The sequence below is a fragment of the Macrobrachium nipponense genome, chromosome 26 (assembly GCF_015104395.2).
Source record: "Macrobrachium nipponense isolate FS-2020 chromosome 26, ASM1510439v2, whole genome shotgun sequence".
NCBI lineage: Eukaryota > Metazoa > Arthropoda > Malacostraca > Decapoda > Palaemonidae > Macrobrachium > Macrobrachium nipponense.
In genome coordinates this window covers 17,377,392-17,402,532 of record NC_087215.1, presented here as the reverse complement: position 1 = coordinate 17,402,532, position 25,141 = coordinate 17,377,392, and the positions used below count along the sequence as shown (strand labels likewise).

At 47.4% G+C, this 25,141-nt stretch overlaps 1 protein-coding gene across 1 annotated transcript in view; it reads right to left on the bottom strand.

Moving 5' to 3' along the window:
- LOC135199999 (peptidyl-alpha-hydroxyglycine alpha-amidating lyase 2-like) overlaps nt 1-25,141 on the bottom strand; it is a 49,152-nt gene that overhangs the window by 3,283 nt on the left and 20,728 nt on the right. Inside the window, exons 3-6 of the mRNA XM_064228199.1 lie at nt 3,875-4,067; nt 2,836-3,034; nt 980-1,183; nt 54-160 (exon numbers count right to left, since the gene is read on the bottom strand). Of these exons, the coding sequence (XP_064084269.1) occupies nt 54-160; nt 980-1,183; nt 2,836-3,034; nt 3,875-4,067 (703 nt within the window). The remainder of the gene's footprint in view (nt 1-53; nt 161-979; nt 1,184-2,835; nt 3,035-3,874; nt 4,068-25,141) is intronic.

Below are 25,141 nucleotides of genomic sequence, written 5' to 3'. Positions count from 1 at the left end.
GTTTTTAGTAGTGTGTATATGAAATTACCCATGAAAAGTCACAAAAAACTTACATGAATTGGTCCCCAAGCATCTAGTAGTATACCAGCATCTAAATCTGCAGTAAATCCTGTTGCTGCTCCATCACTTGAACTTCCCCCTACACCAACTAGGAATTCATCTGGAAATGGATTGATAATCATTATTACTACAATAATTCTACAAGTGCAGTAACTTGACCAAGTTGCTGCTTCAAAAATCACAGCCATATTTCCACTCTGAACTTAATCAGGTCATTAACTCATGAATCCTGAACTCTCCTGGTTATAATTTAGATAATGACTTAAGATGCTCCCCAAAGTTACAATGGAGTTTGTTCTGGTAAACCTATCATATGGTAAATACTGCATGTTAAAATAACATTTTAATATACACCTAGCCTACCTTTAAATATATCCCATGTTATTTATTGAACAATGTTCTGAAAGTGGAAACATAATGGCTGTACAGATACCTAAAATTAACATACACAATAAAAATGCACATGGCATGAAGTACATCAATAAAAATTCCCTTGGCATGAACAATGTTAGAAGTATTAAATGGTAAAATTAATTGCTGTATAATGATGATGATGGAGTTGTTAGTGCCACAGGCATGCTGCTTATATGTAAAAGCATTCATGGCACGATCTTCAGTGTCAAAAACCTATCGTAGCCAGTATCTAGTCCCCATCCATGCAAAACGTAATTTCTCCATCTCATGAATCCTCCTAGCTCTTTTCTTTGTGATGACAGTGGATTTTATCATTGCCAAAGAGTTGACAGTACTATTACTACTTTGTTTCTTACCCATTAAGATGGGTGAGATAGTCACTTGCATGTTTGGTGATTATAAACAACGTAAGATTAATATGTACTACTTTGCTTTTGTGTATCTTTACAATTAGGTTAAAATACTCATGAAGAATTACTTGACTTTCTATAATAAGAAAACTTACTCAATACAGCTACATCAAATACTCGGCCATGGTTGGGATCCTTCAGCCGCAACACAGCATGCCCAAAGTCCTTCTTATTTTGCAGTCCAGCCTTAACACACACCACCCTTTTATTTTCTCTGTCAGCAATACACAAAACATCACGAGATTCCTCTAGTGCCACTCCATGAGGAACAAACATGGCATCTGACGAACCGTCCATACCTAAGGAGAAAGGAACAAACAAAACAAAATGAGGAACTATAATATACCAATAAATATAATGCCCATCCCAAAAAAAATGCTAAAAAACTGGCACAAAGTCATATAAACAAAACTGGGTACCTATTGCTTTGTAAAACCTTTAGCACTATATGCTATGGTACAGAAACCAAAGGGTCACCCCGTTGCATTGCCTTCTACCTTTTACATGTTCAACTTCAAATTTACCTTGCTCCTATTTTCAATTCTCAGTTATGAGGATCATCCTCTCAAGTCCTGAAATATGACTCGGCAGTCTCATTACTGCAACTGACAAACATAAGCTGCAAAGACCAAGAATAATAAATCATGCAAGAAATTATGACTCTGCACTGGAGAAGGAACAGGGGCCCAGCAACTCTGAGGGTGTCCTGGGCCAATGGTCGATCATAAGCACTTGACCATTGATAGTCTTCTCCTGGTGTTGTAACACAAGAGGAAGGAAAACCGGTAACTCTTCTACCACACCAAACAGAAACAACCAGAAGAACCACATAGCAATTTGCAGGAACAACCAAACAGCAGCTCATTGGATATGGGGAAAAACTAATACAAATTGTGCATGGCAGCCAATTTTTCATGGACACACCACCTCCTGTAGTTCAGTCCCAAAGAGGAGCAAAGACAGAATCTCTCCAGCATGAGAAACAATATCAATGAAGAATCATAATGAATTATCCTGAGAAGACTTTCAGCAACCTCAAGGACAGTGAAAACAGGTAACAGCACCCACCGTGTGTGCTCCTACTGATGGCACAGGCAAACTCAAAACAAGTAGAGGGCAAGCGCAGGTAGCAGAAGCATCCAAACCTCACAAACACACTTATCTCTATACAAGAAAACAAAATGAGAAAAATTCACTTTATTGTGAATCACATTTAATGTTTTATAGTCATTTAGTCTTGAGTGTAAGGTTAAAATATCCAAAAATATGAGAACTTCTCCATATACAATAGGTATACCTACTTTTTGAGGTACAAACTTAGTCTTCATGATAGAAAAAAGCAAAGTTAAATATCTTGCATGAACAACTACACAATCTTGATCTAATACCCCTGATATGATAGAGAGAGAGAGAGAGAGAGAGAGAGAGAGAGAGAGAGAGAGAGAGAGAGAGAGAGAGAGAGAGAGAGAGAGAGAGAGAGAGAGGTACTCATGTGTAAATAATAGTAAAGATCCACAACCAAAGTTGCATCCTCTGACCACAGTGCAACAAGGTGACCTTTTTTTTTTTCAATGACACCCAAAGACAAAGTGGTGGTTCTACTAGGCGAGTGGGCCGGGCTTCCTGTCTCAATCACTGCATACAACCCTTTACCTTGCTACAAGCTGCAGTTGCTGAACAGAATACAGGTAGTCCCTGGTAATCGGCGGACTCGGTTAATGGCAATAATAGAGTTATGGCACCATAACATAACTAACAGAGGTGCCATTAACCAGTTATCGGTGCAATTAATCGAAACTCTGCACAATAAATCACTGAGTTTCGGTTAATGGCGGTTTTCGCTTCTCGGCACCCCACTGAGAACAGAACTCCCGCAGAAAAAAAAAAGGACTGCATGTACTATAAAGCTATATAACCAGTGACTTTAGTGTAAACTTTGTCTGATACATACCTGGGTGACCAAACTTTCCAACAAGTTTTCCATCTACATCAAAGCGTAAGACGCGGGCATTGCAATAACCATCAGCAACATAGAAGTCACCCGTGGATGACACAGCAACACTAGTTGGCTTGCACATGTGAACATCATCACTGCCAGGAATTTTGGCTTCACCGAGGGTCAACTCTGGTTTTTCACTTCCAGGTGCAAACTGCAAAGGGATAAATATGATTGAAAAATTTCACTCAAAATACTCAATATCAAAACATTCAAGTATATAAAACTAGTCAAGTTCAGATTACTATCAACCCACATAAAGTATATAACCAATGAAACTAATGTTGGAAAGAAACCAATTAGATTTTCTAAGACTATAACTTTTGATTAAAAAACTTCCTATGCAACCAAAACTGTCAAGCAGCATCCCAACAAGAAATAACCTCAAAAATATATCTTAACATTCTCCACAAGTATATACAGGAACACCACAAACACTGATCCAGCAATCTATAGCATCCTTTGAGACCTTTCAAGATATCTTTCTCAACAACAATTTTTTTCTTCTTTTTTACAACTATTTTCAGCATTTTTGTCATAAGCTGTTACAACCTCACAGCAGTGAGTAATCACACAGCTTCTATTAAAAGAACCTAGACCCAATATGTACTCCATATTAATGCTGTCAATAATCATGTACGTATACAGTATTGTATTGTTTCCAGCAAATTATACACAAAATCTGATCAATCTCTGAACGAACAAGATTGATTCTCATACAGTCCATCTTCTCCTTCTGCTAGAGTTAAGCGGAATCACTTGGATCAATAGCTCTAGTAAGTCTATGTGCTGTGAGTCATTTACTGTATACTGTACTATTGTATTTAGCATGGAGAATGTCAGCTGTTATAACTGAAGTGCTCCTTGATATCCATGGTGAGATCCTCCAAATCATAGCTCTGACTTCAGACTCAATAACATGTTTTCTTGTCGGAGCATTTAACCTCTGAAAAGATTATCTGGACCAAAATATGTCTACCACCTAAAACCTTACCTTGAAGACTTGATGTAGAGCAACGTCTGTTAGCCATGTATTGCCTTTCTGATCAACAGTGATGCCATGGGGAAGGTAAAATAAGTCTTTCCCCCACGATTTTACAACATCACCAGTCTGAGGGTCAAGAACCATCACCACATCCTCATCAATCGGACCCTGGCCTTGGAAATGATGAGTCGCGTTGAAAGTCCTGTCATAAAAAAGTAAGGAATTAATATTTTGGAAATACTATGTCATATATAGAATAGGAGAAAAGTTATTACCTTTGGTTTCTAACATAATTAACAACGAAAAGCAGGTTCAATTTTAAACACTTATCAGGATACAGAACAGAAATTGTACTCTCAAAATTAATGGATGTATTTAACATTCAACAAAATGCCATTAATTGAGGGCCAAAAATAGATATACTATTACAAAATCTTAGTAAACTCCCATTTCACCCATATGTTTGGGGGGGAAAAGTTTGCCTGCTAGTCTCTTTGCTTGAGGTGTGTATATTGGATGCAATGGCAACACCCTCTTTCCTAAGATACTTGTAATCTATGTTATCCTTTCAGTAAAACAAAGTGAGCTATGCGCCTACTTCACAGCTTAATGAAGGTCCAATTAAGTTTTATCCAGGCCAAATCATCATAAGATAGGTTAGATACAGCATGGGGCCCTAGAAAGGGTGAGGTTAGTAAAGCAGAGACATATTCACCTAAATTTTATGATGTGCCACTGGAGCAGAATAGCTACTATAGTATGACTCTTCTTGTCTTGCCTCCACTTTACCAGAATTATATTTTCCTGTACCAAATTTTGGTCAGCATGTATACCACCTCCCTAACATATTCTTTCCAATTAATGTTCCAAATTAACAGCTCACATTTCACAGAGTTTCTCCCATTCAAGTTCTCTTCACCCGATCTACGCATGTGTTGCCAGATATCACAAGATTCCTTGCTTTCATCTGCTTTCTAACCGGATCCAGCTAGGCACTAGAAATTATCCTATTGTTAAGACCGAGGGTTTGTTCGCGTATGAACAAAGAAAAACATCTGCCTTTCATTAGTGACTGATGTGTGGATGTCCTGCCTAGTGTTGTCCAGAAGTTGTCATCACCTGTCAATATCATGGTCTCATGAGGTCCCTGGTGAAATGCCTTTGTAAACCACACCTGTTGGAACAAGATTTCGTCTTGTATGTTTTTTGGTATTATGTCGTACGTGTTCTGGACGCTTCCTGTATGGTGTGATCGGAAGGGTGGTTTTGAGGAACCTATCGGCATGCAGATATTCAAGAATCTCCAAATAAGGAAATGACAATCGCCTGTGGTGTCATCATTAGCCCCCGCCCATTTATGGGTAAATAAACTTTCATAGCATCGCCTGCTAGACAGGAGATAAGCAAGAGAACAAAAAGTCCAACATGCAATAACATTCCGACACCAGGCAAGCATCCACTTCAGAAGGCTTCGCCATCTGTTTCCAACAACTTTTGTCCTGCCTGTAACAAAAAGAAGACACCCACCCTTCCTGCCTGTGACAGGAATGAAAGCTGAGGGAAAGAAACATTTCATTTCCATGGATTGTAAATAAGGCTGTAAATGAACGTGTTGTAGTGTTATGAGAGTTTTCTTTGGTAATTCTATATAATAGCTCCACCAGCAAGTTATCAAATTTAAGTACCTCACTAAAAAGAGGGAAGTCCAAGGTTTTGTTTGATATATAAATCTAAGCGGCACTAGGTCAAGAAGTGGTTTAAAAATCAAAATTAAATTTGACCCACCTGAAAACTCTCTCAAATTCCTCTTCAGACTGAGCTCTTGTTTGTTAGTTTGTACATTAAAAACATAGATTATGTCATTATTACATCATCGACTGTATTGTACGTAGCAAGATGTCACCCAAACGTCATAGTCTTTAACCAATGATGATTATCCACATTTTACTTGGCACTAGCATTTTAACAAAACTATTATCACGTGACATGAATACCCAATCAGGTGACAGTTTTACTAGGAAACTAACACTTTTCGACACTTTTCACACAATTTCCACAGCTAATTTTTCAGTCTTTTGAGAGCCATGGAAGCGTGTTTACATTCAACTTCTGGTGCGGTTTCTCATTTACCATCTACTTAGACATCAATTTCTGTGGATTTTCTCCGAAGTTCTTGTCTCAATTGTTATCTAAATTATATAAAAAAAATTTTATTATTGTGGTAACATCAAAAGAATGATAAAGTACTGCCACGATCACGTTATTAAAAGTGAAAGTGATTACTATACAGAGCCCGGCACTACCATCATTTCCGACTGTTGGGAAGGCTCTTATATTTAATATGGCTGTGTATCCTTACCCGCTAGGTAAGGATACGGCTACTAGGCTAGGTTAGGTGGTTTGTTTAGGTTAGCTGGTGGCCTTGTTTATTGCTAATTCTACATATGCCATTATTCGTATGTTAAAACGGATTCTTTGATTCATTCCCCACCAAAAACCCAAGTTTCCCACTGGGGGTCCCCCAAGATGGGAAAGGTTAACAAATTAGGGTAAAAAATACTGTTCCTCAAAAAAAAAAAAAGGTCAGCTTTAGATAAAGCACTAAGTAATCATCAAAAAAAAAAATATCAAAATTATTAGTGGTGGAGCTATTGTATAGAATTACCTTTTCTTTTTATATTCGTTTCTCATATTTCAATTTCTGGTGTTGAATCCTTGTTGTTAAGTAGATTGAAAGAACTTGCAACAATTCCTTGAATTGTAACTGTGGTCTTGCATATAATTTATGCTAAATTTTATTTTGAACCATTGTCACATTTTGGACTTGAAGGTATCATTTACCTTCGGTTTAAAATGTGCTTTGAACATTTTTGACATTTGTTTCATTTCACAAATGACTTACTCTGAACCAACCTAACATAACCTAACCAAGGGTACCACATCCTTGCCAAAGGCCATGATATTGTGCAGTTGGTTGGGTCATTGCAAAGCATCAGAACCATTCAAAGCACACACTAAAATGACAATTTGTCGAAAATTGCATTTTTCCTAACTATACAAACCTGAGGTCCTTTAACAATAGGAAGTAGCTAGCGGCAGCTGGAACGGTCGTAAGCTTCGAACAAGGGGAGAACGGTAGTTAACTGCTTGTCCGACAGTCGCGCGGCAGGTAAACAAATCACTTTTGCTTTTGGCCCATGCAAAATACGCAGAGTGAGGGGTGGCATGAGGAGGGACTATATGTAAAGGACCTCAGGTTTGTATAGTTAGGAAAAATGCAATTTTCGACAAATTGTCATTTGTTCCGATACGTATACAAACCATCGGTCCTTTAACAATAGGAAGACTCACTTCTTGGTGGGAGGAATCTGAGTCTTTTGATGAACAGACTGGTGTTCTCCATCCCTGGAATGCCTCCCTGGTCGTAAGAGCGAGGGAGGGATCCAAGCCTCTGTCCGATTGATCGGGGTGTGCACCGCAGGATCAATGGTCAGACCTCTGGGCCGAGTACTAAGAGAGAGGCAAGCGTATCTCTTCGTACCAGCAAGCAAGAACTTGTTCCTGTTTGCAAGAGGCAACATAAAGTATGGGTTGTCTCAAGCTGGCATCCACTTCCTCCCCCTGTTTGGAGGAAGTGGTGGATATACGCTCCTATCCCTAGTGAAAGGGATAGGATGGGACTCTGTTGAGTAGCTCACCTGCATCTTGTCCTTATCCAGCAGGGTGACGACCGTGTCCCTCTAACCACAGGTAGAGGGGAAGAAAAAGATGGGAAGAGGAGCCAGTCACACTCTCATTCACTCATCCATTCTTATGGTCACACCAGGACTCGATGCTGTTCAGCCTGCGAGGGTCTGGGTTCGCTACACAACGTGTTGAGCAGCCACCATCGGGTCCCAAGGAAAAAGATCCAAGGACCTGTGGGCAATATCCCGAAGGTAGAAGGAAGGGCATGTGGTCTGGTTGACCAGACCCCTGCCTTCAGTACCTGCGCCACGGAGAAGTTCTTGTTTTGCGGACAAGGCAGCATCTCCTTCGCATCGAAGGCGGTGAAGTCCATTAGGGAGGGGATTGTGAACGACTCGAACCAATCGTCAGGGACCGAAGGGTTCTGAGTCTTCGCTACGAAGTTCCCGGTACGAAATCGAGCGTCACGGATCCCCATCCCCTGGATGCTTGACTTCGCAGGAGAAGTCATGCAGTTCCTCAGAGGAAAAGAAGGAAATAGTCGCATGACCTATCCCTCTTCTCTACTTCGGTGATGTCCAGTACCCATACTGGTCTGTCCGTTTGCCACGAAGTCTCTCGCATCCTCCTATCCCCATGCAGCGAAGTTCTCGGTAGTGGATAGGACACAGACACTCCATGGTGGGTGTCAATGGTATGGGTACTGTGACAAGCTATTAAACGAAGTAATGATTGCTCGTAACAACCGAACTAAGTCAACAGCGTAGTTCGTAACTGACTCGGCCGCTCTGACAGCCGCCGACATGACTTGCGTTTCGGTAGGAGGCAAGTTTGTCAAAAGCATCCGAGTAAGTCACGTGACCTTCGCCTTTAAAGGGTTATGCCGAGAGACCAAAATGACAATTTGTCCAAAATTGCATTTTTCCTAACTATACAAACCTGAGGTCCTTTTACAATAGGAAGATACTAGCGGCAGCTGGATAGGTCGTAAGCTTTCGAACAAGGGGTTCGGTAGTTAACTGCTTGTCCGACAGGCGCGCGCGCGCGACTGGGAGGTAAACAAATCACTTTTGCTTTGGCCCAAGCAAAAACTGCAGAGTGAGGGTGGCATGAGGTGGGGCTATGTGTAAAAGGACCTCAGGTTTGTATAGTTAGGAAAAATGCAATTTTGGACAAATTGTCATTTGTTCCGACACGGCATACAAACCTTCGGTCCTTTTACAATAGGAAGACTCACTTCTTGGTGGGAGGAATCTGAGTCTTTTGTGAACAGACTGGTGTTCGCCCAACCTTGGAAGCCTCCCTGGTCGTAAGAGCGAGGGAGGGATCCAAGCCTCTGTCCGATTGATCGGGGTGTGCACCGCAGGATCAATGGTCAGACCTCTGGAACCGGAGTACTAGAGAGGGGCATGCGCATCTCTTAGTACCAGCAATGCAAGAACTTGTTCCTGTACAGGAGCAAATATAAAGTCATGGGTTTGACTCTTGTAGGCATCCACTTCCCCCCCTGTAGAAGGAAGTGGTGGATATTTTGCTCCTATCCCTAGTGAAAGGGATAGGATGGGGCTCTGTCATATAGCTCACCTGCATCTCGTCCTCATCCAGCGTAGTGACGACCATGGCCCTCTGCCCGCAGGTAGAGGGGAAGGAGAGACGGGAAGAGAGAGCCAGTCACTCACTCACTCACACATCCATCCACACAGTCACACCAGGACTCGATGCTGTTCAGCCTGCGAGGGTCTGGGTTAGCTACACAACTTGTTTGAGCAGCCACCACGGGTCCCAAGGAAAAGGTATCCAAGGACCTGTGGGCAATATCCCGAAGGTAGAAGACGTAAAGGTAGTCTGGTTAGACCAGACCCCCTGCCTTCAGGACCTGCGCCACGGAGAAGTTCTTGCGAAACGCCAACGAGGGGCCAATACTTCTGACTTCGTGAGCTCTCGGACGGGACGTACGGATGTCGTCACTACCATCAGCCTCATACGCCTCCTGATGACCTCACGCAGCCAGAATGAAAGAGTGTTCTTGGATACTTCTTTCTTGGTGACCCCGGTGCTAACGAAGAGGCGTCGACACTCAGGCCTGAGGTGACGAGTTCTCTTCAGATAGCGCCGTAGCGCCCTCACAGGACAAAGCAGCATCTCATCCGCATCATTTATCGGTGAAGTCCAATAGGGAGGGAATCGTGAATGACTCGAAACCTGTCATCAGGGACTGAAGGTTTCTGAGTCTTCGCAACGAAGTTCGGGACGAAATCGAGCGTCACGGATCCCCATCCCCACCCCTGGGAGTGTCGTACATCATAGGAAAGACCATGAAGTTCCCCTACTCTCTTCGCCGATGCCAGGGCCAGCAAGAAGAGGGTCTTGAGGGTCAGATCCCTGTCTGACGACTCTCGGAGTGGCTCGAACGGTGTTCGAGTCAGACTCCTAAGGACGAGAGTCACGTCCCACGCAGGGGGGTCTGAGTTCCCTGGGTGGGCAAGACCTCTCGAAGCTCCTCATCAGCAAGGAGATCTCGAACGAGTTCGAGATGTCCGCCCAACCCCCTCAGTTTCAGGACGAGCGCCAAGGGGCGGCTCTGTATCCTTTCACTGTGGGGACTGATAGGAGCTTCTCTCGGCGGAAGAAACACGAGGAAATCCGCTACCTGCTGAAGAGTGGCTCTGAGAGGAGATAGACCCCGTCTACGACACCAACCACAGAAGACGGCCCACTTCCCCTGGTACACAGCTGCAGAGGACTGACGGACGTTTCCAGCCATCTCTGTTGCTGCGCTACGAGAAAAGCCTCTCGTTCGCAAGAGATGGTGGATAACAGCCAGCCGTGAAGACGTAGGGACTGGACTGCTCGGTGGTACCGCTCGACGTGTGGCTGGGCGAGAAGGTTGTGCCAAGGGGGAATCTCTCTCGGTTCTCCTGCGAAGAGCCAGCACGGTCCCGGATACCAAATGGCCTGTGGCCATTTGGGAGCCACCAGATCATCCTGAGATTCGGGGTGACCAGTGCTCGACTGATCACCTTGCGAATCAGGCTGAACGGGGGAAAGGCATAGACGAAGAGGTTGTCCCACGGGTGTTGAAGAGCGTCCTCTTGCAGCTGCCCATGGGTCCGGCACGGCCGAGAAGAACACCTGGAGCTTCCTGTTGTGCCGGGTGGCGAACAGATCCACGACTGGTCGCCCCCACAGGTCGAAGAGCCCTTTCCCCCTTTTCCCCCAGCCACGTCCTGGTGTAGAGACCATTCGGTCCCTATCACCTATGATCCCGACGGCTGAGCGTCTGCTTACTACATTCCTCTTCCCTGGAAATGTAGCGTGCCGACAGCTCTATTGAGTGTGCCTGAGCCCACTCGTGCACCTGCCGTGTCAACTGGTACAACGGGAGGGACACTAGGCCCCCCTGTTTGTTGACGTAAGCCACCACCGTGTGTTGTCGCACATCAACACCACTGAGTGTCCCATCAAGCGGTCCTGAAACTCTTGGAGAGCGAGGAACGCTGCCTTGAGTTCCAGTACATTGATGGGTTAAAGGTGCTTGTCGTTCTCGTCCCACACTACCTGAAAGTCAGCAACTCCTCCAGGTGTGCGCCCCATCCCTCGGTCGATGCGTCTGAGAACAGCTGCATGTCCGGGGGGGGAGTGCGCAGAGGCACTCCTCTTAAGAGGTTCCTGTCGTCGAGCCACCAGGCTAGGTCCTGCCTCACCTCCTGTGTCAGTGACACTGGAAAGCTTGGGGGATCCGTCGCCTGTGACCAACTCTCCTTTAGTCTCCACTGAAGAGACCGCAGGTGAAGACGCCCGTGAGGGACTAAACTTCTCGAGTGACGACAGGTGTCCGATCACGACTTGCCATCGCTGAGCTACCTGTTCCTGCCGAGACAGGAAACTGGTTGGCTGCCTCCCTGAATCTGCTGATCCGCGAGTCTGCGGGGAAGACTCGCCCTGCTACCGTGTCGATCAGCATACCCAGGTACTTCATCCTCTGCTTGGGCTCGAGATCGGACTTCTCGAAGTTCACAACGATCCCCAGATCGCGACAGAACTCGAGAAGCCGATCCCTGTCCTGTAGCAACTGCGAGCGGGTGAGCTCGCCAGGACCAACCAATGCGTCGAGAATCCTCATCAGACGTATCCCGTGCGAATGGGCCCAAGCAGACACCAGAGTGAACACTCGCGTGTGAACACCTGTGGGGCGGTTGAGAGACCGAAGCACAGTGCCCTGAACTGGTACACCGTCCCGTCGAGGATGAAGCGGAGGTACTTTCTGGAGGACTGATGAATGGGTATTTGGAAATACGCATCCTTCAAGTCCACTGAAAGCATGAAATCGTTCTCCCTGATGGAGTCGAGCACTGAGCGTGCCGTCTCCATCGTGAACCGGGTCTGGCGAACAAACCGGTTCAGGGGAGAGAGATCTATCACCGGGCGCCAGCCTCCCGTAGATTTCTTTCCACCAGGAAGAGTCGACTGTAAAAGCCCGGTGACTGATCCGTGACGATCTCTACAGCTCTCTTGCTCAGCATGGTCTTGATCTCCTGTCTGAGTGCTACGTCCTTCGGTGACCCGGGGACGTAACGACTTGCTCGTTGGGACCGGGTTAGGAGGTGAGGGGTGGGCCGAGATGAGATTCGAAGGGTGGTAATAGATATCCCACTCCCGAAGGACATCTACAATCCAGGTCTCGGCGCCGTAGCGCTGCCAAGTTGCCCAATGGCTGGCCAGGCACCCCCCCCACTTCCGGCAGCAGGTGAGGGGGAACGCCGTCCCTAGCGTTTCCCCCCTTTCTTCGACTTCTTCCAGAGCCTCACGGGATGAGGAGGGCTGGGAGGAGGGCTGGTTACGGCCCCCCTTGCTAGAAGTCGAAGAAGACAGAGTCACTCCTCGGGGCTTCGACGCGAACCGAGCAACCGTCTTAGCAGCCGAGGAGGCGCTAGCCGATTCTTAGACTTTTTGTGGCGCATCCGAGGCTGCCCCAGAGAAGCCTTCGAGACTGCCTGGTGAACCAGACGGTCACTGTCATCAGTGCGCCGTCTGTCCACCGCAGCGTCCACCATCTCTCGTGGGAAGAGAGACGTGGAACTCCGTAAAGGTCCGTTTCGAAGTCCCAATGCCGCTTCACGCCGGCCGCCCTGGAAACCCGAGTAAGGACAGCGTCCCTTCGTCGGAGAACCAGGTTGGCCCACAGGTTCACCGTCTGGTGGGCAAGGAAGGAGATGGCTCTTCCCCCAGACTGGCAAACTCTCCGAATGAAGGCCGAGTCATCTTCGGGAGGAAATTCCCCCGGGAGTTTTGGCTGCGACCTTAGATACTGTGAGGGACCACAGATCTAGCAGGAGACGGCCCTGGAAAGCTGCCATGGCGGTAGATTCCAGGCCTAGTGCCTCTTGCTGCGAGAACCACAGGTTCTCGGACAGGAGCTGTTGCAGAGACACACCCGGAGTCAGCCTCGCTAACTCCGGGTTCACCTGTTTGGGCGGCAATCGGATCCCTTAGATGGCACGTAAAACCGCCGCTGTCGGTAGCAGAGGAGGTGAAGTAGCTTGCTAGACCCATGCCAGACTTCAGCGAACCGTCCTGTCCAGAGACAAGCGATTCAAACTTGGTCCAGCACTGAGTCAGCCAGCTCTGACCGCGGCAAACCCACCGTCGGTCTGGGTTCCCTCTTCGGGCCCCCAGAACGACTCGAGCCGGGACGTGGGCTCGGAGGTGGGTGGGAGCGGCGATCCTTCCCCGAGGTCGTTGTGCTGACGAATCAGCGCAATAACCTCGGCAAAGTTCCTCTGGATCTCGGGGCGTGATAGCATCCTGTGGAGTCGGACCGTCCAGTCCCTCGAACAGGAGTTACCTCCCAGACCCTCCTCCCTCAAGGAGAGGAGCAGCGGACAGCCCCCTCTCGGTCTCCTCCAGCCACCTGTGCGTAAGACCTGGCTGGTCCGAGAACCGAGCCTGGTACGTACGACGACGTGGCGGGATCCTGAAGGGCGCACCCTTCACGATCACTCCTCAATACCTCGCCCCTCCCGGTGTAACCCGAGGAGGTTGAAGGTATGGGAGAGGCAGACCTGACGCTCCCTCCTCGCTCGCTGGCAGAACCAGCGGGCTTGGAAGACTGCAGGCGATCGTCAACCCGCGGTGGCGATCGAGCTGCAGGCCTAGTCGAGCCGTCTCGCTGTGGAGAACGGCTGGACCGAGAACAGCGGCCCCGGTCTCGTGTGTCAGAGGCGCTGGTGCTGGTCGCCGTACCCGATCGCTCTCTTGTGAAGAGTGACGGTCAGGCGACCGGCGAGCTCCACTGTCACGGTGAGACCGGTGCGTATCCTCACGGCGCGTCACGTCGCTGGTACCAGCCGTGGCTGGTGCCGGCGAACGGGGGGACCTCTTCCCAGCCTCAGCCCGTGGCCGGTCATGGACCGTCACGTCCGCCCGGGTAGCCAGCTGCTCGCCGCGAGAGCGAGAGCTGGTCTGGTGAGAGTCGCGTGAGCGCTGTCACCAGTTCTTCCGCTCCGTGCCGTGAACCTGACGCTGAGCGGACTCAGAGGTCTGGTTCCTGGCTGCACGGTCGCTGGTAGGCGACCGTACACTCGGTACCTCTCGCGACGATGCGGCCGAGCCGGATCCTGCTGCTGTGGCCGAACCACTGACAGCAGGTGAGGGAAGTGCCGGTGTTAGCCGGGCACCCCCCCTCTGGTCCCCGTAGTCTTCTTCCTTGCGGGGAGAAAGAGACGGGTCTGCTCCCGAAGGAGCAGGGCGACCAGCGGAAGAACCCCCCGTCTCACCAGAGCGAGACGGCCCCTTAGAAGCTCCCGAAGGGAGAACTTCTTAGGGGGGGGGGGGGGGAGGCGACCTTCTTCTTCTTAGGCGGGGGAGCCTTAGAAGAAATAAGGGGAAAGAGGCGGCAGACGACGACGAACGAAGACGACGATGAAGACGACGACGACACCTTCCTCCTCTTCTTCTTCTTCTTCGTCAACCTCCTCAGGACCGACGTCAGGTCTGTCATCCAGGACGGAGCCGGGGGTGGCTGCTGTTGCCGAAGCAACAGGGCCCGGACGTACCTGTCCGAACAGACCAGCATCGGGAGCAGCGGCGCCAGGAACGGGAACAACATCAGCAGGTGCGAGCATCACAGGAACGGCAGCAGACACGGCAGGAACAGGAACAGGAACAGCAGCGGTGGTCACGGTAGGTACGGCAGATACAGCTGGTCGAACCAACGGCACAGACGTCATCGGTACCGGTGGGAGGTCCAGGGGCGAGCTCTTCGGGCACATGAAGTCCGGTCGCGGCAGCACGGCAAACCCAGGTGGCGGCATCACACTCCCCCGAGTTACGGCGACTGGCCCCTGCACCGATGTTGTGGGTGTTACAGAGACCGCGTGCTGGGTGTACACCAGGTGAGGAGGTGACGCGTAGCCAGGTGTTGTCAGGGTCGTGGTGGTGGTTGTGACCGTAGCATGCGTAACCGCCACGGAGCCAGCGAGATGATAGAGCAGCCCCTGGACACTCGGCACGCCCTGCAGTCCCAACGATGCCCACACCTGTCCGAGGTCATCCTTCACGGCAACCGCACCTGAGGAGGCAAAAGTCGGGTGATTAGGAGGATCCTCTACCCGCTCGCGCGCGAAGACGAGCGGATAGAGGACCCAGAGTACAAACTCTACGTCGGGGTATCTACGCCCTCCTCCTCCACACTCGACACATCGGGAGAGGAAGAAGGACCTAGACACCCCCCCAACCCCCCGAAGGGGAAGGCGCCGAGACGTGGAAGTTGAGCGGGCGGCAGGAAAGAAGACGAAGTGTCCGTCACCAAAGGAGTCGCGGGAGAGCTTTCCGACGACTCCTTTGCAGGCCTTCGCTTCTTCCTGCCCTCATACAATGTCCACTGCGCCTCCGACCAGTCCATACAAATATCACAGGGCTCGGCCCGGGTGCATTCGCGCCCCCGGCACCGAGCACACAAAACATGAGGTCAATCTCGTGGGGTAGGGAATGATCTGAACTTCCCGCATTTGCGCCCTTCGGTACCCGGGCAAAGTCTCCTGGGGTAGCGAGGCGGGGAGATTCCATCATAATTGAATTGCAGCGTAATTAATATGATAAGAGAGAATAACCTGTACTTACAAGCTCTTTCATACACAATTACAAACAAACTAGAAAGCAAACGACGAGCAGCGGGCAGAGAGCGAACACACACGTCCATCCACTGTGAGGCCGAAAGCAAAAGTGATTTGTTTACCTCCCAGTCGCGCGCCGCGCGGCCTGTCGGACAAGCAGTTAACTACCGAACCCTTGTTCGAAAGCTTACGACCTATCCAGCTGCCGCTAGTATCTTCCTATTGTAAAAGGACCGAAGGTTTGTATGCCGTGTCGGAACAACAATGTATTTGTTTGTCACCAATGCCGGACAGCGAGGTGATGATTCTCTTAAGGCATGTGCCCAACAGGCGAAAGTCAATTGCCTTACTAGAGACCGAGGTCCCTGAAGGTAAAACATCTCATGGTTGTTGAATCTCAGCTAAGGAGAAACAAACACTATGTACCGTTGAAGACGAAGGTAGATATTGAATGCAACCTACGTCTTCACATATGAATCGAGAGAAGGATTCTCAAGATTCATAACCTGTGCTTACAAATGACTGAAAAACGCTAACCGCTATTTCATTGCTGTCCGGTGAGCAAGTAGTTGCAATGAAAGCGGGGCGTTCTTCAGTAATGAAAACACAGGGGAAAGCCGCCTGAAGAAACTGCTTCTCATGGGCTGAACATTTGGAAGTAGAGCTGTCAGGTCGGAGAGTAGGCGATGTCTTCTGACACATCTCGTAATTCGGTTGAACAATGAACAATTGTACACCTACGAATAAGAGATATTTTGAAGACAAACTCAGATGTCTGCAAAATCATTCGCATTATCGCAGTGCGATGCAGCGGGAGACTTGTACAGACTTCTGTACCGTGCGGTAAACAGAAAGATGAAAGAGTCCAAGAGATATCTCTGTTGAAAATTCTCGCAATGTCGAAGGCGATGGAATCTAGCGTCACAGCAGTAGATGGTCCTTCATTATTGCGAGAATCCCCGTTAATCAGAGACCTAAGTCCATGATTGTTGGGCCGAGATACGGTCGGTAGTCAATCAAGCAGGGCAGAGAGAGACATACATGACCGTGCATATCGGAGGCCCACTGATACTGAGCTGCTATCAGGCAGTTCAATACGCAGTAGTTGAGCCTGAGCTCTCGCTGACTCGTCATCCTGAGTTGCCAGGTAATCCATTATTCCATGAAGGAATGCGTTCGGCTAGAACTACCGAGCATAAAAGATATGCTCGAGCAATTATATTTAGGCGAAACGAATTTCGGTAAATATAAACGTTGAAATGGTGTTGTCATGACAAAACCATAAGTATATAAAATTGAAACTGAAAACTCCTGGGAGGTTGCAGGCAACCCCGAGTTGCAGTTCAATTAGAATAAAAACTTCTCTTATAAGTCGCAATCCGTAGATTAACTAGGATATGCGCCTACCCCTCGGACAATTCAAACTGCTTAGTAGAATCATATCGCGGAGGTATACGTAGTATATTTGTAGGATTCTGAACAACGATCTCCGTCCTAAATTCTTTCCTTCAAGAAAACAAAAAATAAGGATTGGAGATCGACCACCCTTCGATCTCTATCAAGAGAGTGAAGGAGAAGTCTTCCTCGAAGGAAAGCTTCAATGGTGTAACAGAATACTAAGACGATAGTTCAAGCCAAACTGGATATTCCCGTCCGATCTTCTCTAGTCCAGGTTGGTCGCCTACGGTGAGATAGTTTCTTCAGCAGCATCTTCTTCCCAATGCTAGAAATTCCAGGAATTCGAGCATAGGCGAGGTTCCCCGATTATCGTGGTATATCGGGGATTCTCGTCTCGCTCACTTTGGACCGTGGTCTCGCGTAAGTGTTTGGAGATCGTAAAACTCGAACACTGAATGCGTTAGAAATTCCGTAGAATTCTAAGCAGTCTGCGAAACCCCCACCGAATTTCGTCAAACGATATCGGCTGGTGGTCCTCTCGATTCCCGTAGAAATCGATAATGGGGCAGGATTCCTCCTCAACGACCGGGGCTTACGTCAGGTAGGACCCGAAGGTCCCCCCGTAGCGCAGTCCCGAACGTGGGATCCTACAGAGAAATCTCTGTAGGATCCCTCCCCTTTCCCTCGTGAAACCGTAAGGAGAGAGGGAATGGGGAGGAATTGGATACTCGTCGCCTTCCCAGTGGAACTAGCAGTTGGAGAAGAGTAGGAACAGCCATCGCCTTGCGGCGATGGCCTCTCAGAGTCTGGGAAAAACGGGAAAACGTATCGTCAGGAGAAAAACGTTTTCCCGCGGAGGGTTACGAACTCTCACTGTATAAGGGTCTGCCGCCACTGTGAATGTCGTCTGGGTGGGGCTGATCGACACCTGACAGGAGAGAGCCGATACCGTCCTCCGACTCATTCCAGTCCTCGTCGAGTCGAAACCTCTCAGGAGGACCGAAGGAGTATTCAAATACGGTGTCGAAGACACGTGAGAAACGCCGCTGTCGCAGTAGAGGAGGTGGAAGTAGCTTGATCGACCGGCCAGCCAAACTGAAGAGAGCCTTCTTGTCCGGAGACGAGAGACTCTGGTTCGAGACAGATCGGCAAGTTCCGATCGCGGCAGACCCACCGTCGGTTTGGGTTCCCTCTCGGGCCCCAAAACGACTCGAGCAGAGACGTGGGCTCTGCTGGTGGGAGCGGCAATCCTTCCGCAAGGTCATTATGCTGACGAATCAGCTTAATGACTTCTGCAAACTTCCTGTGTATCTCGGGAGTAACCGTGTCTTGCGGAGTAGGGACCGTCCAGTCCCTCCAACAAGAACAGATCCGAGATACTCCTCCTTCAGAAGGAGGAACAGCGGCAGACCCCTGACGGTCGCCTCCAGCTACTTGCGCGTATGTCCTGGTCGGTCCTAGAACCGTGCCTGGTCCATACGGGGCGTCATAGCGGGATCGCGAGCGGCGCACCTCTCGCGATCACTCATAGGTACCACCCTCGTCTCCTCCGGTGTAGCCTGAGGAGGTTGAAGTACAGGAGAGGCAGACCCGACGCTCCCCCCTAGCTCGCTGGCAGGACCAGCGTGCTTGGAGGGCTGCTGCTGATCGTCCACCCGCAGTGGCGATCGAGCAGCAGGCCTAGCCTTGCCGCTCAGCCTGGGGCGAGAGGCTCGGCTGAGAACGTCGACACTGATCTCTAGCGTCAGGCGAGCTGTTGCTGGTTACCGTCTCCGCCCGGTCCCGATGGGAGCGGCGTAAGGTGACCTGCTAGGCTCGTTGTCGCGGTGAGAACGCGAGCGTCCTCTCGCGCGTCGAGCCGCTGGTACCAGCCGTGGCTGGTACCGACGACCGCGGGGACCCCTTCCTCGCCTCAACCCGTTGGCTGGTCAGCGACCGTCACGTCAACCCGAGCAGCCAGCTGGTCGCTGCGAGAGCGTCCACTGGCCTAGCGAGAGTCGTCTGCACGACACTCGCCAGTCTTCTGCTCCGCGCTTCGGTCTTGGCGGCGAGCGAGCTCGAGTGTCAAGACTTTGGCTGGACGGTCTCCCCTCGCGGGAGACCGTCCACTCGGTACTTTCTCGCTAACGAGAAGCCGAGGCGGATCCTGGTTTAGCGGCAGAACCGCTAGAACCAGGCGAGGAAGTGCCAGCCGAAGCTGGTACTCCTCTGGTCCCCGTCTTCTTCTCCTTGGTAGAAGAAAAGATGGGCCCTGTTCCCGAGGGAGCAGGAGGACCAGCAGAAGAGCTCCCCGAATCGCCGAGCGAGACGGGCCCTAGAAGGTCCCGAAGGAGCCTTCTTAGGGGGGAAAAATGGGGGGGGGGGGAAAACCCGGGTTACCAGCAGTCGCTGCAAGAGCGGCCGCTGGCCTGGCAAGAGTCACCTGAGCGTCTCTCACCAGCCTTCTGCTTCCGTGCCGCGTCTTGGCGCCGAGCGAACTCTGGCGCCGAAACTTGGCTGCACGGTCTCCCGAGGGAGAACGTACACTCGGGATCTCTCGCGAACGAGAGACCGAGCCGGAACCTGGCGTAGCGGCATCGCCGCTAGCACCAGGCGAGGAAGTACCAGAGCTAACCGATACTCCTCTGGTCCCCGTCTATCTCTTCCTTACGGAAGGGGAGACGGGCCCCGCTCCCGAAGGAGCAGAAGGACCCCCCGTCCCACCGGGGTGGGACGGGCCCTTAGAAGTTCCCGAAGGAGACTTCTTAGGGGGGAAGGCAGCCTTCTTCTTCTTCGGCTTATGGGCCTTAGAAGTCGAAGGGGAAGAGGCAACAGCAGACGATGAAGACGAAGATGACAGTTCCTCCTCTCTCCTCTTCCTCGTCAGCTCTCGCAGACAGTCGTCAGGTCCTCCATCCAGGAGGGAGCCGGGGCAGTTGCCGAAGCAACAGGGCCCGACTGCACCTGTCCGGAAGGACCTGGGGGACTGGGGAAGACACCCACCGTGGGCAGGACCAGCATGGACAGGCACAGGAATCAGGAGCGACAGGAACAGCAACCAGCTCAGGAGCGGCAGGAACAGCGGCAGCGGTAGACCCAGAAGGGACAGCCAAGCCAACAGCGGGAATCACATCAGCGGCAGGTACGGCAGGCCCAGCGATCGCCTCGTAGAATCATCGGCAGCCAGCGGAACCTGGGTCCTGGCGGCCGGTCCAGGGGCGAGCTGCTGGAACAGCGGAAGTCTGGGGCAGGCAACACGAAGAAAACAGGCGGCGGCGGCAACCCCACCTCGGTACGGCTGCGGCCCTAGTAGCGGCAGACGGCGTCATCGACACAGCATGGGGAGTGTAGACCAGGAGGGGGGGGAGCAGCATAAGCGGCCGTGGTAGTAGTGGAGACCGCCCCAGACCTCGCTAGACGCTGCAGCAGCCCGTGGATGCTAGGCACGCCCTGCCTCCGCGGTGGTCCATACCTGTCCAAGGTCGTCTGCCCCACGGATGTAGCACCTGCGATAACCATGATAAGATTAGTAAGAGGGGTTCCCTGACGCACGGGGGGAACGACATGCCCCACCCCGAACGCAAGGAAGACCCCAAATACAAAATACAACGAAGAAGCTGAGCGGGGGGCAGGAAGGAAGACGAAGAATCGGATACCAAGGGAGTCGCGGGTGGAGAGCTTTCCGACGACTTCCTGGCAGACCTTCGCTTCCCCTACCCCCGCACAGCAGTGAAAAGTAATATGAAAATGAAACAGAATACTGCCCTTGCGATTCACTTCATAGAACTTAAAGGGAAAAGATCATTCCCGGGTAAGAACGGAAACTTGATCCAATAATATGATGCTATCATAAAATATATATGAAAGAAACAGAATACTGCACTTGCGATTTCATTTTCACATAAAAAAATCGTAAGGATCAATTCCCGGGTAAGAACGAAAATTGATCCAAATTAAATTTCATGCAAATAAATAAATGAAATGAAAAGATTTGCAATTGCGAATCCACTTTCATTGCATTCTATTATACAAAATTAAGAGGCTCGTGCCGAGCGCAATCACACTCTCGGTAACGAACGCACAGGGCAAAAATATAATGAAAAGAGTAGTTACATTTTTCAATTACACACTTTCGCCCAAAATACATGACTCGGCGCGAGCGCGCCCGCCCTCGGCACCGAGACATAATTCAAGGGTTCAAATCATGAAAAGAGAGGAAATCGCCGCATCTTACGGCGATAACTCCAGTTGGTCATAATTAAGTAATGTAAAATGAAAAACAGTTGTACTTACAGTGCATTTTCAAGTCAAACAAAACCATTAGTAGAAAACACAATATAAACAAAGCATACGACGATGAAGGAAAAGCGGGCAGAGAGCGATGACGAACACGTCCTTCACACCCACGGCCGAAAGCAAAAGTGGTTTGTTTACCTCCCAGTCGCGCGGCGCGCGACTGTCGGACAAGCAGTTAACTACCGTTCTCCCCTTGTTCGAAGCTTACGACCGTTCCAGCTGCCGCTAGCTACTTCCTATTGTTAAAGGACCGATGGTTTCTAGTATTACATATCGGAACAAATATACGAAAGTGGGTTCTTAAGTTTGGTATATATAAGATTTAGGCTAAAGGTCAAGCACTGGGACCTATGAGGTCATTCAGCAAAGAAAGGAAAATTGAGAGTATATGTGGTTTTCAAGGTGTAACAAGAGGAAAAACTCACAGTTGCACAATGAAACAATTGTTAAGTGTGAGTGGAAAGCAAGATGGAAGAAAGTGTGTGAATGGAGGTACAGTAAAAATAATAAAGAAGTTACAGCTAGAAGAGGGGACGCTCAAAGAACCTTACATAATGCCTAGTGGTGATACCTTAAACTAAAAAAAAAAATGGGTGGAGAAGTAGGCAGATACCTATTTCTAAGTTACTCAAGCTTCACCAACTCTAAAGGATCTCTAATATTAGTTCAACAGCCATGGGTTAGGAGACAATGGGAAAATGCAGACTGAAAGAATAAAGTCTTAGTAATAAGATCAACAAACAATTATGCGAAATACGATAAAAATCAAAAGTAAACTAGGTAGATCTATATTACTAGGTATTCCGTGGCGGCCTAGACTATGGCAGTTGCGGTTTTCCTATGCAGTTTTACCTCCTCAACAAGAATTTTAAGTAATATTTATTCGGACGACTGTAATTAACACCCAAGGGCTCGTACTAAACACAGCGAAATACATTTGACACCCCAATTCCTGGTGGCTTTCACAATCGCGGACACGAACGATGTGGAATGCTTATATAGAAATACCGTAAACTAAGCTAGCCTAGTCACCTCGAGACCACATGGCTATGAGAGTAGAAATATATATCAACATGAACTTCATACACTGATCTAGTAGGTAGCTAGACTACTTATTGTAATGGGCTAGCTAGCCTAGCTAGTAGGTAGTAACCTTTATTATAAAATATCCTAAGTGTTCCGGTTATTTTCCCACTAACAGGTGTAATGTCAGATGGCTTATTTTCCCGGGAGTAGGTAGCTATATACTGTAATTAAGCTTGTTAGCCTACATTACCCTAACCAACACAATGAACACATGCTAAGCTAGGCCTCCTTGTCAAGTAGACTACTAGGAGGTACTATAGGTTTTTCCTCAACAATTATCAATTCTAATCGTCCATTCATACAGCTCAACAGAACAAAAGGAGTATTATTAATACTTTACAACACAAGAAAATCACTTTACAACACAAGAATATCACAATTATCGAACCATTATCCATACACTACACAACACTGAAGTAAGGGGGTCGTCGGTAACGATAAAAGGATCAAGTGAGTGTGAGAACCAACCAGAAGAGTTTGCCACACACGAACAACACTAAAACTCACTACGTGAAGCAAAGTCTTGTAAAATTACTGTGCCTTTCTTACGGTAATGAATAATTTAAATTTCTCAAACTGCTTAACTAGTGAGATAATTATACTGTTTATCTTTTTCCCCACCTCGTACAAAAGGTTCAAGGTTAATTTTTTCACACCATCCTGCTTGAAATTTTCTTTGCCAAGAAAGTTTCATTGAATATTCCTATTAATCTCTCTTTTTCTTCCATTTCCACGAACCCTTTGTTTTTCAGTATTTTATAGTAGTTTACAATTCTATTAACACTTGTTCCCTTTTTTTTTTATCCTAATTTCTCTTTTCTTCAACTTGCTATCGAACTGTCTCAGGTATTTTGGAAGAGTTGGGAAGGGCGGGTTGTGGAGACGGAAATCGATTAATTAAAGATGAAATTGAAGTGTGCATTTTGTAATCTACAAATTATGAGACACAGTTTAGGTTTCCTGACTTAACTCTCGAGCAAAAGTTTATCCTGTTAAGCCCTAAGAGATTATATAACTATTTTTTAACCAACGCACACAAATATATACTATATATATATATATATATAGTATATATATATATATATATATATATATATATATACACACACACACACACACACACACACATATATATATATATATATATATATATATATATATATACATATATATATATATATATATATATATATATATATATATATATATATATATATATATACTATATATATATATATAATGGTATAAGCCACAAAGGAAATATAAAGAACGGAGTTTCTGCAAGATCTTTCGACGTTCAACGTCCTTTACTTAGCAGATAAACTGACATACATGAGGAATTGACAGTACAGGAAAGCTCGTATAACTGACAGATAGGGATTATAAGGAGATTAGTACCTAGAATCTGGCACAACTGGAGAAAGAGTAACCTTTCCAAACAAGCATAAACATGGGTACAATAAAAAATTTAAGATAATCTGCTCAGACACAAAGACAAGACAATTAAAGGATAATATAGGGCGACAGCTATTCAGAACTTTGGTAAACAAAAACTTATTCACAATACATATTCACAAGTACATATTAAACATACATATAAAACGAAGATATCTCTAAGGCAACTAATTTGTATTTAAGTCTGTAATTATATCTTTGAGGTCATTCTTAAACATGTTACAAATGCAAGGGTCTAAATGAAACAGGCCTCGACTGATATTAAAATTACAATGTGAAGTAAATTGTATTATAGCAGATTCTAAAAGATTTCGTGATAAGACAACTTTTGACCTTGCAATTAATGAACTACCAATCCAATTTATCCGGTGGTTGTTTTCACTTAAATGAATGAATATTGCATTAGATGTTTGCCCAGTTTTTACAGAATATTTATGCTGGCTTAATCTTACTTCTAAGCCCTTGGTCGGCTGTCCGAGATAAAAAGAAGGGCAGTCCATACATGGAATCTTATATATTATGTTGTTGCTTTCACTGGGGCCATTTTTTATTAACATTCCTTTAAGTGTGTTATTATAGGAAAAAACAATGTTGACCTTAAAGGCTTTTAACAGATTTGAAACCATTAAATCATTGTTAAAATCCTTTACGGTCAACATTGTTTTTTTCCTATAATAACACACTAAAAGGTATGTTAATAAAAATGGCCCCAGGGAAAGCAGCAACATAATATATAAAATTCCATGTATGGACTGCCCTTCTTTTTTATCTCGGACGTCAAGCAAGGGCTTAGAAGTAAGATTAAGCCAGCATACATATTCTGTAAAAACTGGGCAAACATCTAATGCAATATTCCTTCATTTAAGTGAAAACAACCACCGAATAAATTGGATTGGTAGTTCAGTAATTGTAAGGTCAAAAGATGTCTTACCACGAAATCTTTTAGAATCTGCTTTAATACAACTTATTTAACGTTGTAATTTTAATATCAGTCGAGGCCTGTTTCATTTAGACCCTTGCATTTGTAACATGTTTAAGAATGACCTCAAAGATATAATTACAGACTTAAATACAAATTAGTTGCCTTAGAGATATCTTCTTTGTATATGTGTTTAATATGTATTGTGAATATGTATTGTGAATAAGTTTTTGTTTACCAAAGTTCTGAATAGCTGTCACCCTATACTATTATCCTTTAATTGTCTTGTCTTTGTGTCTGAGCAGATTGACTTATTCTTTTTTTTTTTTTTAATTGTACCCA